The following is a 22,125-nucleotide window of genomic DNA, read 5'->3' as shown; positions in this document are numbered from 1 at the left end:
GTAATTTATAAGTATTTTGTAATTTGGAATTTTCTGATAAGATTAGGATTATGCATTATAGATAAGTATTTCTTCTACACTAAAATCAATAGGAAGAAACATTTAGTTATTTAGTTCCTAGCTTAATTCCAAAGTTTCATTAGAATATGTTAGAGGTAGTGTTGATAACTGCACAACCATGTGAATGTAATTAATGAACTGTGCACTTAAGATGGAAAATTTTGTTATGTGTATTTTATCACAATATATAAAAAATGAGAGATTAGTAAAAATGATGATTTAGCATAGGAATGTGATTGGGAGTTTTATTAAAAATATAATCTTATTAAACAGTTTCACTTGGCATCTATTAGGGAAAATCAAGGCTATAGAGTGGTTTTATATATATTGTAATAATAGTTCTCATTGTCTTTCAACTATCAGCAGAAAGACTTTAAGAGTCTCTTAGATGTTGAATTTAGGGGACAAATATTAATATATGTAATGCTGAAATTTCAAGTAAAACTACAATATTAGCCTAAATGACATAAGCTTATATGAAGGGGGGAGAGGGGGATGAAGTGAACTGTTAAGAAGATGAGAGAGGGAGCGATATGCATGAACAATGCAGCGTGTGGAGGGCCTTAGCCTGCTGTGGGGAAAGAAAGCCAAGGGCACTGATGCTGTGGAAAGAAGGACATCCTTTATGTGCTGCACTGTTCTTAAAAGACAAGGTATGAAATTGGGAGAGCAAGAGGTAGCCTGGTCCAGACGATACTAGATTGTGTCAGGGGGCATTTAGAGAAAACCGTTTGAATGGAAATGAGGATCTGAAAAGGAGTCGGTCTCCCACCAGAAAAAAAAAGTTCCTCTGTCACAGTCAGAGCAAGATGCAGGAATGGGTGAGCAAATCTCTCACAAGGCTCTAGCCTCTGCCCACATATATTTGCCTTTATATCTAGATGGGGGCCAATGGTTATGGAGGTCTCATGATAGCAAAACGTAGTATGACCAGTGTACCGATTACAGCAGAAACTCTCTTAAGTGACTTTCACTACTGAAGTCACTGTATTAGTTGATGTCATCTCTTTGCTATAAAGTATATATCGCTAATTGATTCTCATGATAATGTTTTAAATGCTTTATACTTTATATGATTATTTACACTACAGAATATATCATGCAGAAATAGAAACCCAAGGAAATGACCATATGCTCAAAGTCACACAGGTGGGAGTTCAGAAAGGACCCGAGGCTGGCCTGTGTGAAACCAGTCTTCTTTCCACCACGTCAAGCTGTGCTCCAGGATGGTGACAGGGGAGAGAGGTGTTTAATGGGTAGGATTCTAGGTCACCATTTTCTGCTTCAACTGCATCATTTTCTTTACTCATAATTTTTGTTTTACAGATTCCTTTCAAGGCATTCTTGAAAGGAAAGGCAATTTTGGAAACGAGTGAATTATTCCATATTGTCTTCCAAGGTCTTTATTTTGTCTCAATAAGTGTTAACTCTGTGCCAAGCATTAGTCTAATAAATTCTCAAGTATGATATCATTTAATCCTCACTACCACCCTATGAATTAAGGGCTTCTGTTATCCCTACAGGCTTACAGATAAAAGCTGAGCACAATGATAAAGTGTAGGTACCCAAGCGTAAGCAGGAGGGCTCTCTAGGTAGCATCTAGCTTGTATGTTCTTAAGCACTCTGTTGGCCTCTTTTCATCTATGATTTCCTTTGCCAACATCTTACTTCCCCTGGCTTATTCAGCTAGCTCACTACTAATTTACTCAGTTAATTTTAGAAGTCACTTCCTCCAGGAAGCCTTCCATGCCCAGATGAGGTATCCTCATTCTACCTTCCACTGAGCCTCATGAAAGCAAGAGAGATCACAGAATGGGAAGTCACCAACTTCACCAGTATGGCAACAATCGGAAAAGCAATCTTTCTTGAATATATCCATTGATAAAGACTACATTTTTCTAATGAATATAACCTACTTAGTAATATTTTAAGCTACTTTATTATTTTCTTACACATTTACATAAATCTAATCTAATTCTATAATATTTTAATGGTTCATATGAAAAACTGTAATTTTAATTCCTTTTAAACTTTCAATGTTTTTCAATGAAAAATACTAAATATTAAAAAATGTTCTTTGCCAAATATGTTGAATTACCACATTTACCAAATTTACAAAAAAGTTTGGCTTAGTTTAACTACTCATATGTTTTCAAGCAACTAGTATTTCATGGCATTGTTTTAAAAGCCTTTAACAATTTTGTTAGTTTTAGTTGACCAAATTTCTGATCTTAAGTATGCTAAAAAACAAAACAAAACGAAACAAAAAACTGTCTCTGAAATTCTGAATTTGGGATTAAGTAACAAACTACTGTATATTAAATCATCGTCTCAATTCCATACTGGATACTGGTTAATATATTTGATTCTAATAATTTATCTTTCTCTTTGCTCCATAATCGATCACGAGGCAATGGTAGAAGCTGGGGTTATCTACTCCCCTACTTTTCTTCACTGGTTCAGCTTGGGTTCCTGGGAAGATTCTAGATTAGCTGAGGAGGCCACGGTTCTGCAGAGCAGTTGCCAAGAGAAACCTGTAAGCACAGAATGGCCGGAGGGACAAGCGCCTGGGCTCCTGGGAGCCTTCCTCTTCCCTGTGTTTATATCAGCACAGGCCTGAGCAGGCAGCGAAGGAAATAAGCCATTATTTTCAAGGCTTTTTATCTTTTAGAGGAGAGCCATATTACAGTGGAATAAATGTTCGAAATGGTAAAACATTTAAAAAAAATCTGATCATTAAATTAAAATGGCTTTCATCCTTCAAAAGTTATTCCTGTTTGGAAAGCAAGAAACACACAGCTTAATCCCAAACAGAGGCTCTAAAAAGAAATAATATCTTCTACATGCTTTTCTTTTGGAACTCATCTAAGGCATCGAAACTTGCGCTAGTCCTGAAGGGTCAGTTTTGAGTGTAAACAGCCTGCGTCCTTTCCTGAATCAAGACTGATGCTCTTTATGTTCACCCTGCCCTTAAGGTGAGAAGGAAAACAAATAGCAGTTTTCATGAAAGATGCCAAATTTTCTTTATTGATGCTCAGGGGTCATCCTGTTGTTCCCTTAAATGAACTGAGACACCCCATGGGTTCCCAAACCACTGGAATTTGATTGTCTTACTGGAAAGTCTAGTCACAGTGTCTCCAGACATATTCTGCCACAGGCTCATTCTAAGGAGGTTACATGTGAACTTGGAAGACTAATTTGAGACTGCAATTTTCACCACGAGAACTTCTGTATACATACTTAACATTCTTGGCTACTTTAGGGATAAAAAAAAAAGCAGTACTGTGCATATGTAATCAAGTGGTCAGTGACATTATTAAAACTAATCATTTAAGACAAGTTAATAAAATACAAAACTTCAAAGAGTGGCACAAGGTTATTCATAAAGTTTTCTTGATGGATATGATTTTTACTATGCTTTCCAAAGTAATTATTACTGTGGTTTTGAAACCAATGCAGTAATTAATGCATTGGATCACCTTATGACAAAAGAAAACAAATGCTATAATTAATGGGAAAACAAATAAAATCCTAACCTACCTCAATATTTCTCCGGGCTTGGGTTGCATTCCTCTCATGCTGGATGGGAATTAGAGGCAAACCTCCGATTTTGGGATTTTTGGTGATAGAACGTTTTCGCTCCTTTCCAGCTGGTGGCCATATATCATTTTCATGCTGTGGAAACACAATTTCCTGCTGTTGGTGTGTGATTTATACCACGTGGTACACCAGGTTACATAGTCACTTGGCTCCTTTTCCATACGTCCAAGTCAGATGCTCTGTGTTCCATGAGGCACCCCGTTGTAATTATGATGTTAACTCTGGTGGCGGCACCACTCCAGGATGCAAAACTCGTAAGTGAACTGAGCTTTGAGGTCTCAGTTCAATTTCTAGGTTTCAAATACATGCCTTCTGTACTACTTACAAAACCATGAGGGGGAATATGTTTAAGGAAACCAACAAATGTAATACACCTGTCTACATTTCTAGGCCCCGGAGTCAAAATGACTATACATTCATCTTCTCTTCCCACAAAGACAACTTTCATGTAAAAATAACTTGACGTTACATATACCCCCAAGTCAACCTAAGGCATGACTGTCAGGACAATTATCTTTGTGATCTTTGGGAAGATGTTACTCTTTCATCTAATTGAGTTCCAAAGAACTGCTACCTTATACCAAGACATTCACACTGTACATTGTACAACAGAACATGTGGTACATTTGTTCTCAAATTACTGACTACATATTCTGGCCACTGAGCAATTATAGATATGACTGGAGAAAAGTTAATTTTGCGAAGTGGAGAAATACCCACAGGTAAAAATGAAAGCTCTTAAATGATAAATCCGTAAGATATGCATATGAAAGGAAAACCTTTAAAGAATTTTTCTACCCCTCAGGGTAGATTAACTTTTCAGAAGTTGGGAAAAACAAATTGATTTTCAGATGACAACCTATGAAAGAAATACAGAATACCAACTATACTGAGAAGCTTAGAGATGTTATTGATGAAATGAAAACCATCTAGTAAATTATATAGCTGAATACCTACTCATTATTTTCTTCTGTTAAGATAGAACAAATTTTAACTCTTAGGTTGCAATCTGTATTGTAATATCACATTTTATACAGCCAAAAAATTTAATTGCAACAGATGTTGATTGTGTGCTCATTACGTAATAGCAGCTAACTTATACTGAGGGGCATACTGCTAGACTTTGTGCTGATCCACACCTTGCCTGTGGTGGATAACGCTGTAGTAGACATGGGTCTGCTGCTCACTGTCTGACCTTGACCTCTTACCTTTCCAGCTAGCTTAGTTTAGTTTCATTTGCTCTAAATATTCTTTAGACTTCTTGAGACCTTCAGTCTCTTCTCTACCCCATTCTCCTTTCACATTCTTTCTTCCTTCACAGCCTGCCTCGGATTTCATGGTCAATCAGTATGCTCACTTCCTTGCAATATGTTCAAGCCGTTTGCTGCTTCTCTTTCTATAATATTGGCCTGGCCAAGCCCTAGTTAAACCCCATTTAACTTACTCTGTTGGTGCCTCCAAAATGATGAAGATCAGTCTGGAGATTCATCTCACTTTTAAATTTACCCTCAAATTTCAAGTGAGCACTTAGCATTCCCTTGACATTCTACTACGGTACCACTGGGTTCCCGACCTTCTGAAGGTTACTGCTCATCTCTTACTCTGCCCCAACACTTCTGATATCCCCCCCTGACTCACTGATTTAATTTAAAAAGAACACAAATAACAAATGTTGGCAAAAATGTGGAGACAAAGAGAAGGCTCATACACTTGGTAGGAACGTAAACTGGGGAGCCACCATGGAAAACAAAAATAAGAACAGAACTATCATATGATCCAGCAATTCCTCTCCTGGGTACATATCCGAAAAGAAACCAAAAACACAGACACTGATTTGAAAGGATACATGCATCCCAATGTTAATAGCAGCATTGTTTACAATTGCCAAGAATGGAAGCAACATAAGTGTCCATTACAGATGAATGGATAAAGCAGATGTGGCAAATATATACAATGGAATACTGCTCAGACATAAGAAGGGATAAAATTTTGCCATTTGCAACAAACATGGATAGACTTGGAGGGTATTATTACGTTAAATGAAATAACTAAGACAGAGAAAGACAAATACTGTATGATATCACTTATATGTGGAATCTAAAAAAATAAAACCAACTAGTGAATATAATAAAGAAGTAGACTCACAGATATAGAGAACAAACTAGTGGCTATTGGTGGAGAAAGGGAAGGGGGAGGGGCAGTAGGAGAAGGGGATTAAGAGGTGCAGACTATTAGGTATGAATAAGCTACAAGGATATAGTATACAAAACAGGGAATACAGCCAGTATTTTATAGTAACTATAAATGTAATATAACCTTGGAAATTTTTAATCACTATACTGTGCACCTGTTATTCATATAATCTTGTACACCAACTATACATCAATAAGAAATAAAAAACTAAAGGAAAAACAAGAAAAAATTATTAGTAATCATTCAAGAATTTCATTTTCCCACCATGAAATGTACATTTAAGGCCATATAAACATCTCTTCCAATCAGTATTTTCTCATTACAAATAACGCTTCTCCAGTCATATCTGTAATTGCTCAGTGGATCAGAATTGAGCCAATAATCTGAGGACCAAGGGGTCACACCCTCCTTGGGATAATGACTTTTTCAGCAATAATGAACATATGTGTTTGCTCACGTTGCTTTATGTCTGCTCAGAGCCTCTGCTGGTTTAACATTCTCTCCTTCAATTCCTTGATAGAATTCTCAGCAACCAAAACCTGATTTCCTTCTTCCTCCATGCTTCTCATTCTTTTGCTCATTTTTTTCTCTTCTGTTTGACCTTGAAAGTTGGCAGTGTCCTAGGGCTTATCTGTCTTTCCTCATGTTCTCTCCCTACAGCCTCCCCTCTGCGACTGTGCATTCTTATTCTCCCTCGTTCTTATATTCTCTCTCTCTCTCATCTCGCCCAATCCCCTCATGGCATGCCAGTACAACCCAAATGCTGGCTCCCGCCAGACTTACATTTCGGCTCCATACTTTTAACTTTTGAGTTTTTGATTCAGACACCTAACCTGCTAATCAGCCTATCCATTTGTATGTCCAATAAGCATCTCAAATTTCACATGGCCACAACAGAACATTCAATGTTCTTCTGCATCTCTGATGATGTCACCTACATTCACCATCTGACCAAGTTAAACAGCTAGGACTCTTCTTTGATTTCTACTCCTCCCAAACTGCTATCGCCAATCAATCTGTAAGCCGTACTGCCTCTACCTTCAGATACTCTTGAATCTGAATATGTCTCACCAGATCCACTGTTACCACCCTAGTGTGAACTGCCATCTTCCACAGAGCTGTTCTTCCTGCTTCCATCCTTGACCCCCTCCAGTGCAGCCTCAACAAAGGAACCACAATTTTTTTTTAAGTAATGTAAGCTGATTATATCATTCCCTTGTCTCCCACTCAGACTTCCGAACTGGGACTACATCAACTGCCCCCTGCCTTCCTCATCTCTGACATCCTCTCTCAGGCCTTCCTGATGTGCATGGAATGAGTCAAGAGGATGACATGTCAGGACCTCGGGTTTGCTGGCCCCTATCCCTGGAGTGTTCTCTCCTGTCCTGGATACCTGACTCCCTCACTTCAGACAGGTCTCAGCACAGCTGTCAGCTTCTCAGAAAGGATCCCCTGAGAGGCTTTCTCAACGAGCGCCTTCCTTACATCAGTCATGCTGGCTTTCTCTTCCCTAGCTTATTTTATCATTTCATCACACTAATACCTATTAGAAATTGTATCAGATTATTCTCCTTCCTATTTTAGAAACACTAACAGCATGTGCTTTGTCGGAGGCATTGGGCTCTGTGATGCGGATATACATGTAGTTTTAATAAGGCTGACACAGTCCTTCCTCTCATGGAGTTTTTAGTAGGAAAGACAGACTTGAAAAACCTAAATATGCAAATGGTTTTAAACTAGAGCTACAATGTTCAAGTACAGGATGCTAAGGGTTCCTGCAGCCTGAAGGTCTAATTGGTCCGAAGATCAGGGAAGGTTTCTCTGAGAATGTGACATGTAGGCTGAGGACTTTCGAGGCAGGGGGGAGGATGGGGATGGATATTAGAAAAGTATTTCAGGCACCACAAAGAACTCATTGTAAGGGGCACTCACTGTTGATATGTGTGTATTAACATATATATTAACATTTGCTACTTTCCTGTCTGTTTTCCTATGGAGGTGAACCATTAAATCCTCAAATCCAAAAGGACCTTTGTGTTTACCTTAATCTTAAGAAGTGGAATGAACAGAAGAAATGTAATTGCGCTGAGTCTCTGGGGTCAACACAACAAGGGAGGGCAGGTGAGGCAGGGAGAAATAACTTGGTGGTGAGAGTTACCTCTGCTTCTGGCTATTTACACCTTTCTTTTCAACTACAGAGTCTACTGACTTCAATTATAAAAACAAAAACATCAAATTTAGTTATGCCATAAATCAACACTGAAACAGTTTTAGACTCTCTGGTTCCAATTTTACTAATACTTCAAATCTACCTTTTTTTTTTTTAAGTAGGACTTGAATATCTGAATTTTTACAAAATCTCACAAAAAAAGAAGAAAAGCCTCTAAGAAGTTAGCAGCCGGTCTTTTTCTGGCAACATATTCCCAGGCAGTAATAGTAGAGTCAGGCTGTGAAGAGCAGTGTTTATTAACCACTGGAAAGGTTAATAAATTAAATGAACAGAGAAAATGGTTTTCAAAACAAATAAGGACAAGATTCTGGGGTGAATTAACTTCTCACTTGTAAGAGAAACAGGGAAGTACATCCCGAGTAATAAAGAGTGGCAACTTAATTGTCACCAGTGAACTTCAGTGCTCTGGTAGGGGAAGCATTGCTGGGCATTCAGCCAGACAAGGCTGGGGAAGAAACCAGTCCCCTGTTTAAGGGGACTATTTAACTGTCCCTCCAAGGGGGAGTCCTCCTCTAGGGAGGCCAAATGGGAATGGGAACAGGGGTCGGCCCCTGGCGCCCCTGGGTTTAAAGCACTAACTAAATGTACGGTCCTGAGCAAATCACGGAGCCTCCGTTAATCCCTGTTCCCTGATAAGCATAATCTTGCACAATTTGTTGCAAGGAGTACACAAATTAATTCTTTTGAAGTATTTAGCATGCAGTATGTATTCAAGAAATGGACATTCCTATCCTTGTTTCTGGAAAATCAGGAGGCCATGGGGAGAATAAGAAGGAAAAGAACACATTTTCTAAACAAAGGTCAATGGGATGACAGTTTAGACAAGCCCCTCGTTCTTATATGACCATCTTGAAGCACCTCTTGCAAGCTAAGGAGCTGCTGGGCTGGCAAAACAAAGCCTCAACAAAGAGTAAACTCTCTTTCAAGGAGTAAGGGGTAAGTCTGTATTCTCATATATTTTAAAAAATGAATGAAAAAAAAGTATGTGCATAAAACTCATGAAGAATTCTTTGAAAAGCACCACCACATGGACATTTTTCCTTAAACAGTTATTATAATTGATGGTTGGAACAGACATCATACCTGGGCAATAAAGACATTGGTCATCCACTCCATCTGAGTTTGTGAACTATCACAACACAGGTGCCTGCAAAACAAGGTTTATAAAATATATAATTCAAGAAGACAATGGGATTCTCCAGTGTATTTGTTTGGTAAGTGATCATACCTCTTGGAGTTTCTTCTGATCAATGATGTAATGTAATCAAAATGGGAGTATTTCAGTACAAGCTGCTTTAGGCTTCTGTTGAGTGTATATTACCAAAATAATAGTGTAAATATGTTCATTTAAGCAAGACATAGGTAAAGGGAGCTGTTGAAAAATGATCAGCAATATTTTTGGAAAGGCAAAAAGGTCAATGTCATTTGCTTTTTCAGGTACATAATGGTAAAATATTTTCCCCCAGAAACTCTGAGCCTAAGAAGAAAAATATGTGCACATTTTCTTAAAAGCAGATTTTAAAAAAAAGGCTTAGAAGTCTCCATCATTATGATTATAAACATTACTTTCCACCAGACTCACGAAAAATGAACTGAATGAAAAACCACTGCATGTCCAATAACACTGACTGAGTAACCTTTTATTGAAAACCTACCTAAAACAGAGATCTTGCCCTCAAGGTTCACATAGTCTATTAAGGGAGCCAGGAATGTAAACAAATAAATTATAACATGTGAGGAAAAGAGAAAGTGAAGTTAAACACAAACATAGAAACAAACAGCACACTTGGGGATGACTTGAAAGTTGTTTCCTGGCAGAGGAAAATAGTGTAACTGATGTTAGAATGGTATATGGATATTTCAGTGTAATTATATTTTTTTCTATTCCTGTATTATAGATAATTTATTTGGAAAAATGTTAAAATGAAACATCTAAAAATAATTATTGCTTCTTTCATTAGAGTCTCTTAAAAACAGTGTCCCTTCCCATTACCACATTAGGAAAACTGTTCTCTCCACAAATCATTTTAATTATGCACACACGGGTACAAAATATTATAGATGCAAACAAATAATGATTAGAGCTGAGAGTTTTCTGATGAGACTTTTGGAGCATTTTGGCTAAGGTTTGAATACAAAATGACAGTTGTGTCTGCCAGATCAGCAGGAGGAGGATGAAGTGATGAGAAAAGTGAGTAGCAAACACTACGGAAGAAGGTACAGTAAAGGGACCGTGCAGATATGAAGCAGCAAGGCATGCCTGGTGAACTAAAGACAGACGACTGTTTTATCATTAGGGAAAAAAGGGAAAGTCATGGGAGATAAAGCTGATGGACCCCCATGTTAAAGGGTCTCGTGTGCTGTGCTGACAATCCTGTACTTTATCCTGTAGGATTCACAGGAGAGTTTTAAAGCAGAAAAGAAGCATGATACATTTGAGAAAATCTCCTCTGGTGCTGGGTAGAGAACGTACCAGAAACCAAAAGCAAAGTCAGAGTCATGAAGAGCACTTAGGATTCCTGGAATCATCCAGGCAGATGAATGAAGGAGTGGCCCCATGGACAGAATGGGTCTGGGCGGATCAGAGAGAATTAAGAGGCAGATCCCCTGCAGGTCAGAGACTGACTAGACACAGGGAGGTGGGGGAGGAGGAATCATCACCTGGCACAATGTCTACAGAGAGTGGCTAGATCCTGGTGACATCAATGGAAAAAAGTACCTCTATGGAAAGAACAGATTTGAAACCAATATATGTATTTTAATCTGAGTTTTGGCAAGTTGTTATCCTTTATTTAAAACTGAATTTTGCCTGCTTATCCCATAAAACCAGGGATTCCACATTTATATGATAACTAGGAAGAAATCACGTGTAATTTGTCATAAGAGGCATTGACAAACAGGATACATGGGACTGAAATGGACCTACACCCTGAAACAAATCTATTTTCCCCTTCTTAGGTCCAAAGTATCTAGAAAAGACTTTAACTTAGGTGAAACATTTCCTGTCTCTAGATCTATCTGCCAAAGAATAATGTTATTCATTTACTGACATTATCATCAGTATGTCAAATCCAAAACCTGCAAGCTGTTAACTTACCAGTGATGCTTTTCAGAATACGCTGTCAATCCCCAACTGCATCATGTGGGAAAAAAAAACACATGCATACATATTAAAAATGATACATTTCACAAGACTGAAAATAATTAGATGTTAAGAAGGTAATATTTAATGGTGGGAATGCATAATAGAATTGATATTCACAATTGATGATTCATTGGGTGTGATTTATCTAGAGATAAAGATAAATATTAAGGGATTTGACTACAAATTTAAATATGTTGAAGAGAAACAGAGAAGGAGTCTTATGATGTTATGGGGCATGGGGTAAATCTCTCAGAGGATATTCTGGACTGAGTAAGGACGGATGTCCAGGAAAATGGCCAAAAGACGATAATATACATATTGATTTACTGATATTGTGAGAGATGAAAGAATGTGCCCATTGCAACACAGCTATATGTGCTGGGCTTACAAATTAAGCACAGAGGCAAAAGTGAAGACATTTTCAATGATAGAATCTGAAACCATATACAGTCCATTAAAACGATGTTTTATGATGTTAAAAATATTTGTGCCAACATCAACTAGCTAATCAAAGTAATCTGTGATAAGAAAGTGTAGTATAACCTGAATGCTGGGTTGATTCAGGTGTTAAAGTGAAGCCAGGATTAAGAGGGATCTTCTTTCTACCATCTATGTGCTATGGATTTATTACCAAATTCAGCAAAGCCAAAAGGGTGAATTGTAGAGCCAGGACCAAGATGTTCTAAAAGCCAAGGAAGCTGGAGGGCAGCATTTGTCCTTCTGTGGGTAGACTTTTTTGCAACACTCCTTAACACCACGAGGATGTAACTGAGCAAGGAATGGGACATAAAGAAACCCATATGCTTCCCAGCAGACGGGGTCTTCTGGGGGTTTCCTGTTCTACACAGAGGACATGGATTCACCCAAGAGCTTGACTTGAGTGGAGACATCAACCTTCCTTATCCACCCACACAGGCTCCCTGATCTGCCACAGATCCCCGGCCACCTGTCTGTCTAAAACTTAATTCATACGAAGTTAGACTAGTGCCACGGATCCCCACTCCCTTGAATAGACATACTCTCCCGTGACTTTTTCAGCAACCCTTCCCTTCCAAGCTGTACCTTGTTGGAGGCTTCATTTTCTTTTTCACTCCAAGATAAAACTTCATGGAACTGAGAGAAAACATTTTGTCAGGTTTACTACTCTGTAAAGGAAAACAAAATAATTTGTAAGGAAACACATTTTTGAAATATCCTTACATTTTCCTTGAGAGTTAATAATCATGTTTAGAATTGTTTAGTTTCTTGAATGTTTCATGAACATAATACCAAGTTTTTAGTAAACAAAGATTGTTCTGATTACAATATTACAAATTTAAATAATTTTGGATATATATATATTTATAAATAAGTGTATATACAAACATGCATAAACAATAATTCCTTATTCAAAACATCTGGGACCAGAGTTTTATCAGAATTGATAATTTTTCAGTGTTTTCATATTTAAAAAAAAGAACAATATAATGTATATGCAATATATTCGGTAACTCAACCACACCACCAGTGTTGTCTAGGGCAGCACCCTGATTCAAATATATTCATATTTCTCTACAGATGCATGACATTTCATACAGTGTGAATAAATAAAGGCTAAAATATTGTTATGGGCTGAATGTTTATATCCCCTCCAAATTGAAATACAACCCCCAGTGTGATGGGTCGTGGGGGCTTTGGGTGGTAATGAGGTCATGAGATTGGAGCCCTCGTGAACAGGATTAGCGCCCTTTTAAAAGAGGCCAGAGAGCTAGCTCACTCTCTTTCTGTCATGTGAGGATACCAGAAGAGGGTGGTAGTCTACAGTTTAGAAGAAGAGCCTCACTAGAACCTAGCACACTAGCATCCTGCTCTCAGACTCCTAGCCTCCAGAACTGTGAGAGAGAGATTTGTTATTTATAAGCCACTTGGTCTATGGTACTTTTTTACAGGTGCCTGAACAGATTAAGACAAGTATCTTCATGTTGGTTTAGGTTAGGTTTTGCCACCAGATGGGTTATAACTTTCTGTACTTTTTGGATTTTGGAATTATAAAAAACAGACTGTGAAACTATATGGGTATATACTGAACTACATCAAATATCCATATTCATGAAAATTTTCATGAGTAACTCATGAAAGTTGACCATGAAAAAGAATTTACATTTGTTCTAGATCAGTTATATATTCTCCATACACATCCAAACATATTTATCTGATTAATATTAAAAATTGTTTTTAAATCCTTGAACCATCAGGAAAGTTATCTGACAGAGGCAAAACTTAAATCATTATGCAAAAGTTAAAAACTTATTATCAAACCACACACACTTCATTCTTTATTCTTGGAAACCCTGCAAAAGATTTTATAAAGACAATAGCCATGGAAATAATAATTAAAACAAGCTTTCCCCATATCCTAAAAATTTTCAAGGAAATCTTTTTTTTCAGTCTGGTAGACAGACAGCATTTATAACCAAGAGCAAGGAGCCTGGGGTCAGAGACCTGAGTACAAATCTGGCTTGCTACTGGCTAGCTTGTGACCACACATTACTGCTCTTTGCTTAGTTATTATTTGTAAACAAGGATAAACATGTTGACTATCTCATGCGGTTATTGTGAAGATTAAATGAGAAAGTAAAGGGTTATTGTGAAGGGTTATTGTACAGATTAAACAAGAAAAATTGCCTTTAAAGGGTTTAGGCCACTAACTGACCATATACTAAGTGCATAAGAAATTACAGCTATTACTATTATAAATTTAGGACACACTGCTCCACAGAAATAGGAAGACAGACAAGTTGTTAGAACCCTAGGACAATGCACAAAAGCCCATTTAGCAAATACGTAGCTCAAATCAGTCCTAAATTCTATAAAAGTTAAACTATCCCTGTGAAGTCTTTAATGAAAGAAATTGAATTTGAAAAGTAAAGGGGAGAAAACATGTTTATAAAATTAAAAGTTGGTTTCCATGGAGGAAACAGGTAGAAGAATATAGAGGAAATATAGAGAAAAAAGGTAGGCAGGAAGGTCAGGAATTAAGCTTTGGGGACCAATGTTCCCTGCGGCAGTGATGATAAGGCCTGGAATTTACATGGTGGATTTACTTCTAGACACCCTGATAAGGGTGTTTTCTATTATCATCATGATACATAACTTAAAAATAATATTTTGGACACTTTTCCTGTATGACTAGATTTCTTGAAATGGAACCACTGGGTCAAAGGCTAGGAACATGATTAAGAATAAGATTTTGACAAAATTGATCGGTTATGTTTACTTACACTTAAAACATATTCCTGAATCCACTAGCAATTTTCAGTTTTGACTTGGTCAACAGTTTATCCATGCATTTACTTATTGACATTAGTTCTTTATGTATCAAATAGGAAACTGTCTTATCTTTTTAAATGAAATATAGTTTACCCACATTGCTTACTGCTTACTTTCTTTATTTTTATGAAGTCAAAAATATATTGATCTTTTCTTTTGGACTCTCTTAACTACCGCTTCACAAAGGGTTCCCACATAGCTGATAAATACTCAACTGCGTGGCCCTGCAGCTTGATGGGTTAGTGTTTTTAAAGTTTTAATTATTGTATCAATCTGGAGTATATATTTTACATACAATATAGATGAGCATTCAAGTTGAAAAAAAATTGTTAACAATGATCCCAGCCCTGTTTATTAAATCTTTCTTCAGACATGGATTTATGCTAGGATATTTATCAAAAATAAATTGTAATAAACAATTACATATTTACCTCACTTTATGTTACCATTGCTAAACCTGTTTGTTTTTATGCCAGGATATTATCTAAGCTATTTTAATTTTATTGTATGCATAAATAGTTGGATGGGAAATACTTGACAATTATTTTACTTTTTATGCCGCCCAAATGTTTGCAAGAATTCTTATCTGTTTACCCTTTGATGTGAATTATCAGGTCATTTTTTCCAAGTTCTACAAAAGAATTCCCTTTGGGATCTTGAAACGAATTACATTAAACTTACAGATCAATACTAGTAGACTTTAATTTTCTGTGATTTCTATCAGTGAAGTTCTGAGTTTTCTTCAAATCAGCTTCTTTTTCTTGTTTAGGCCATTTTCTGTTAGTTTGGTTTCGAGGTATTGATTTTTTAGCTCGCTACTTTACTGAATGTTAAGGAAAAACACTTGAAGTCTAACATGGAACAGTGAGGTAGCAAGTAGTATTCCATACAGAAGAGTCAAGGAGAGGAGAGCTTAGAAGTGTACATAGTAGCAGAGACCCCCGGGCCACCTCTGCCAGAGGTTAAATCAGATTACAGCTGAGGTTCATGTCCCTCCTCAGAGTTCAGACTGCCATTCCCCTGGACTCAGTCCCAATAGAGGCAGCCGCAGGGTCGGGTGGGAGGCAGCAATTCCAGCAGGATGAGTTAGATGCACATTTGAGAGTGAGATGCACTGCGCCTGAATGAGGCGGTCTTCATTTAAACAGGACGTTGGTAAGTCCAGGACTGCCTACATTCTGCAGCACTGTTGGCAATAATCTGAGAGTCTGAAGTAATACAACTGATTCGCAAGCCACTCCAGACATACAAGCTTGGGACTTTATTCCCTATCCTGTCCTAAGAGAACACAGATGACATAATTTGAGAGGAGACCAGCCACTGGTGAAAAGAAACCTTTTTCAGCTTAAATCTTTAAACTGAATATGCATAAACAGGAACTGTAAGGATCCTCATGGGAAATTCTATAAAAAGAAATCTTGTTTGGCAAGATAATTTTACTGTTGGTTTATGACAACTCTTTTGGTATATGCATTTTCTGGGGAATTTTTTCAAAAAGTTCAAGTGTTATGAAGTATGTAATGTGTGGCTTCAGGCACTATATTTCAAAAGAAAATTTTAACTAAGCCAATTAAATTAGTGTGCTTAAGAAATTATTCTTGTTTATAAGAGGAGTCTGCATGCAACTTTTAACGACCTCCCCTCTTCCCCATTTGCTTTTTTCACACCATTAACAGTGTAATGGTAATATTCTTTGAAACTTCTCACCTTCTATGTAAATCAAGTCTGAAAACATTTTAATTAACATTTTCTGTGCAGGGAAAACTCTCAAAACAAAATATAGCTTCCTTTGTGGATTACCCTAATTTGTTGTTAATGAGCATTCATAAATTATCTCTAATTAACACATAGTCTCTTTAAATATACTTTTCAACTTGTAATTTCTACTCCCTTCTCAGTAAATCATTTTCTAAGTATATACAGGCACACATATATTAAGGGCAACTGTCAAAACCATAGTCAAATCTTTATTCAAATAAATCAGGGGATTTTTTACTACTGATTATTTACTGTAAAGTCATTTGAAAAGTTAATAATTGCCAATGACTGGACCATCAATACTCAAAGGGAAGGACCAACAACATGCAGAAATAATCAGCCAAATAACATCATGTGTTGAAAATAATAGTAGTTGGAGTTTAAAGGAAACCCCGTTAAGTCGCTCATCGGTTTGCCTCAATGTGCAAATTAAAGTATCAGTTACATTAATTGATTCTGATAGATGCATAAATACAACTTTCAAACACTTAATTAGACTATAATTCCATAACCTGAGGTCACTGTGACAAAAACAAAATGTGTTCAGTGTCTTTAAAGAACATATCTGACAAATAGTGTATGATCTCCCTTAGTTGGAGAATCTAAAAAAGTCAAACTCACATAGAAGCATAGAGTAGAATGCTAGTTTCCAGGGGCTGGGAGTGGGAGGAATGGGGAGATGTTGATCAAAGAGTACAAAGTTTCAGTTATGAAGAATAAATAGGTTCTGGAGATCTAATGTACAGCATGGTGACTATACTTAGTAATACCGTACTATATACTTGAATCTTGCTAAGAGTAGATCTTAATGTTCTCACCACAAACACACACAAAAAATATGTGAGGTAATGAATAAGCTGATTAGCCTAGATGGTGATAATCATTTCACAATGTACATGTATATCAGAAGCGTCACACTTTGTAACAAATATTCACAATTCTTATTTGTCAATTATACTTCAATAAATGTGGGGGAAAAATCAATATTACAAATGTTTAAAAAAAGAGAACATTGTCTTTTAGCCAAGCTCTCGGTACTATCACTGCCTACCAGTTTATATGAATTACCTTTGATTAAGCAGGATGATCCTTCCAAAAAGATACAAATTCTTAACAAACTATGGTTACCAAAGGGGAGAGGGGCGAGAGATACATTAGGAGTTTGGAATTAACAGGTACACATTACTATATATAAAACAGATAAACAACAGAGACCTACTGTATAGCACAGGTTGAACTATATTCAGTTTCTCGTAATAATCTATAATGGAAAAGAATCTGAAAATATATGTATATATATTATATATATATGTATAACCAAATTGCTTTGCTGTATATGTGAAACTAACATTGTAAATTAACTACACTTCAATAAAAAAAATTTTAAAAAGATACAAATTCTTAAAACATATTCCATTAAGAGGTAAGAGATTCTTTAGCTCAATTACAAATCATTCCATCTAAAAAAAATAATTTCTCCATGAAGAGGCTTCCTTTGGCAGATTTAAAAATGTACCTTAGCTTGGGGAAAACATTATAGAAAATTGAATTGTATGCAATGTCATAGTTGAAAATATTTGGTACTATTAAAATGAAGAACCATTCTCTTTAAATAAAATTCTGTCAGCAAGAACACCAAGCTAAAATAATAGAAAATTATTGTTTCTTTATTAAGTCCCTGCATAAAGCCTTTGGAATCAGACACCTGGGAAAGAATTCTGACTCTGTCACTTACTGGCTATGTGATCTTGGACAAGTTATGTAGTATCTTGTAGGTTCATTTCTTCGTCTGTCAAGGGGGAATAATTATAATAACAGTTTCACAGGGTTATTGTAAAAATACAGTGAGACCATTGAAGTGACATGTATAGAAGTCTGTTTTTCATGGATTAACCTCTCGAATGTCAGCTGCTCCTTTATGACTGCACTGGGATTACCACTAGTTGTTTCTAGCAAACTTCTGTTGCTACACAATGGAAGCGCTGGTTCCTAAGTAGGATTAGAAAGTCCAGGGTGATTTTTAAATACTCTAAGAAAACATCCAACTACAAAAGTGACCCTTAACCAACATGTTATGTAAATAGGAGGACAAGGATGAAGGAAGGAAGTCTAATGAAGATCAGGATGGGTGACTCACTGAAGAAAACCAAAGAAAATCCAATCCGACTCAGTTCCAGGTGGCTAGGATCATCAGCTGTGAAGTTTAGCATTTCCTTTCACAAACACAAACCTGAAGTTCATGAACCTTAAAATCTGCTGTGTTAAGTTCACATAACCCCAAATTCTTCAGTGCCTTATTTCTGCAAACTCTACTCTTCCTCTACTGGGAAAAGTGAAGAATGATAACACAGGATAATAAACGATACCAATCACTTGATACCCACACAGACTCCCTGCTAGGCCTATCAGATGGAACAACACAGCAGGAGATCCAGTACCTAATATAATGCAGCTCTCTGCATAGAGGGGTAAAGGCTGCAGAATTCAGTGCCATTTTGTCAGCTCCCTTCCTGGACATTCCATTTTGAAGAAAGTGAATGTGGGATGTATATACAAAGCAGGAATGCTACTAAGATTTAGTTGTGTCCACTTGGAGGCTTCCCTGCTGGAGGAACATACAGGGACAGTGGTCAACATGGGTGGAAAGCTCAACAGAAGCCACAATAAAATGGGCGGTAGAACTTCCTTCTTCATAACATATTAACGGATGTCACTATTCTGGTCCTTCTTTGTAGATGTCCACCACACAACATCCTGAAGCACTGCACACTCGGAGTAGGCAAGCAATGATCACTCAAGGGAATTTTGTAATACAAGAGAAAAAAGCATCTTGAGGTCCGACTGTTACTCCACATTTAAAATAATTGCGTGGGTACCTCTTGAATCTCAAGGAAGTGGAGATGCTCTCGTATATACCCATGTAACCACCACCCAAAACTGGAGAGAGAACACTTCTATCATCCTAGGAAGTACCCCCACTGAATCCATCTGCTTGCTTCTGTGGCAACCCTTCTCCACACCCCAGGCAAACACCTTCTGACTTCTATCACTGTAAACAGTTTTGGCTGTTCTTAGGCGTCTCATGGACAGACTCATATGGTACTATGTTGTGTTGAGCTTCTTTTGCTCAACAAGGATTTGAAGATTCACCCACATTGTTGCATTTATTCACTTTTATTGCTAAGTAGTATTCTATTGTCTGACTATATCATTTTCCTATTGATGGACATGAGGAATGTTTCCACGTTTCAGTTTTTATGAATAAAGCTGCTTATGAACACTCTTGAACAAGCGCTTTAATGGACATAATACCTAGAAATAGAGCTGCAGGATCATGGGGTAGATGTATGAGTAACTTTACTTTAAAAACTTCCAAAAAGCTCTCCATAGTGATTGTGTGATTTTACCTTCCACCAACAATTTACGAGGGTTTTAGTTAATCAACACCTTGTCAATGTTAGGTGTTGTCACTCTTTATGATTTTAGTTATACTAATGAGGTATCTTATGGTTTTAATTTGCATTTCTCTGATAACTATGCTGAGCACTTTTGGTTCAATCACTTATTGGCCATTCCTATGTCTCCCCTCCTGTAGCGTCTGTCTAATACTTTACCCAGATTTTTATTGGGTTGTCTTTTTACTGTTGATTTGGAGGAGTTCTTTATAATTCTTCATATGAGGCCTTTTTCAAATATATATACTATGAATATATTTTTCTCAGTCTGGAACATGCCTATTCATATTCTTAGTGGAGTCTTTTGATGAGCATGCTAATATATAAATATGTATTGATATGTATATATATGTGTATATATATGTATATAAATTGAAAAACAACTTTTACATATATTCTTATTTCAACATTATAACAAACTGGCGTGTGGGACTCATACTATCATCATATTACAGACCCAGAAATTGAGGTTGAGAGTTTACGTTTCTTATTCATACAACCAACTTGGCAGATTTGAGATTTTCTGATGCTAAGTTCGATATTCTTATATCTACGCCCTCTTTTTTCATCTCCTTCCTCTCTCCATCCCTCAATTCTTTAATAAAAGCTTCTAGGGAATTCAAACTTATGGGGATATATCAATAAGATTCAATTAATAAATATGATACTACGAGTCAATTCATTAAAAAATATAGGGAATCTATTAATCAGATTTAATTTTTAATCAGACTTAACATTTGGGTTTTGCCTTTTTATTCCATATTTTATTAATTCCATTAGCTCAATTCAAGCTATTTTTGCCTTAAGGCCTGACACAGTCTCTTAATTTTATTGACTGAGATGCTGATTTATATGCTAGTCTATTTAACACATATTAGAGTTTTCTCTAGGACTTAAATCATTCTCTGCACTAAAAAATATGAGGTGCTCAAAAAGGCCATATATGTTCTTTACTGTGTTTCTGGGTGCATTAATGTCATATGCCAGAAGCCGAAAGAAATCATCAGTTTCTTACGCATTTTACTTACTACAGGCCTTGACTTCCAAGAAAGAGGGCTGAGAGGTATGAAATAAGAATGCTAATACCCACACAAAAATATATACATATTCAAATACTACATATACAAATACCTTCGGATCCTTGTAAAGAAAGAGATATCCATCTCGTAAAACAAAATACCGGTCTTGAAATTTATTTCCAGACAGTATTTTAGATGGTTCTTCTTTGATTTTCAAGAATCCCTCTTTGATACTTCCCAGGCCCTTCCTCTCTGTAAAATACAAATTTTACTTTTGTAAGTTAGGTACATTTTCATTTATTTGGAATAGAATATGAAACATTTGTGTATATCTTCAGTTTTGATAATATAAAGTAATAGCTTGTGTCTTACCATTAAGAAGAAGCCTCCAGTGAATTTCTGGGAACACCCTGTGTCAGGGGAATGTCAGGCAACTCACAGATCCAGATCTATTTATAATCTATTTACAATATATAGGCCTGTCTATGCTGTCCAGTTAGCTACTGGCTAATAAGTGCTTGAAACATGGTTAGTCTCAATTGAGACGTTCTATGAGTATAAAATATATACCATACTTTGAAGACTTAGTTATCCTCTCCATAAAAATCACAATTTTATAATATTGATTATGTGTTGAAGGGGTTTTACTAATATATTCTATTTAAACTTATGCCCAAAATATTAATTGCACCTGTGCACGTGTACATGTGTGTGTATAAATGTGGCTACTAGGCAATTAAAAATTATATAATCAGCTTGCATTGTATTTCTTTTGAACAGCACTCATATAAACAATGCAAATGCACAGATAAAAGGGAAACCTCTTTTGGGTTTCTGAGTCAGGAATCCAGAAATTCTTAAGGCATTTGAGAAATTTCTGTACCTGTGAAACCAGCAAGGGTAAATACGACAGAACTGATAATAACACTTGTGCGATACTGCTGGTGTCCCACACTTGGAAAGCATCTCAACAACTCTATTCAAAGCCACTTCTGGGGCAAGAAAACCATGTTGTATTTGTATAAATGTATCACTGTATCTCCAGTACACAACTTTCTTCTTGAAATCCTGACAATATCCAGCTGTCTCCATGAGAACTGAGGAACAGTGGAAAGAAAAGGAACCTGAAGGCCAACAGCCATGACACGGCCACTGTGGGGTCAGCTCCTGCTTCTCCAGTACAACAGGAGTAATGGCACTCATCCTGCAGGCTGTTGTGGTCCTCATGTTAGATGGCATCCCCAAAAAATGTAGGGCAGGACACTCCATCAGGATGAGGACCTTTAGTAATTTCCTGGTATTAAGGTGATAGAGTTTTTAAATATTCATGCATAGTTTCTAAAATTTACCAGATAA

General features: G+C 36.8%; 1 protein-coding gene across 3 annotated transcripts in view; it reads right to left on the bottom strand.

Annotated features, from left to right (window-relative positions):
- The window catches only part of ARAP2 (ArfGAP with RhoGAP domain, ankyrin repeat and PH domain 2), a 162,737-nt gene that overhangs the window by 4,838 nt on the left and 135,774 nt on the right, over nt 1-22,125 (bottom strand). For all 3 annotated transcript variants that reach the window (XM_031686924.2, XM_072945370.1, XM_072945364.1), the window contains 5 exons: nt 20,882-21,021; nt 12,291-12,373; nt 11,181-11,216; nt 9,167-9,230; nt 3,601-3,735 (listed from right to left, as the gene is read on the bottom strand). In XM_031686924.2, the coding sequence (XP_031542784.1) occupies nt 3,601-3,735; nt 9,167-9,230; nt 11,181-11,216; nt 12,291-12,373; nt 20,882-21,021 (458 nt within the window). The remainder of the gene's footprint in view (nt 1-3,600; nt 3,736-9,166; nt 9,231-11,180; nt 11,217-12,290; nt 12,374-20,881; nt 21,022-22,125) is intronic.

This window comes from Vicugna pacos, chromosome 2 (genome assembly GCF_048564905.1).
Source record: "Vicugna pacos chromosome 2, VicPac4, whole genome shotgun sequence".
In the NCBI taxonomy this organism is placed as follows: Eukaryota; Metazoa; Chordata; class Mammalia; order Artiodactyla; family Camelidae; genus Vicugna; species Vicugna pacos.
This window is presented reverse-complemented; position numbering and strand designations above follow the sequence as displayed.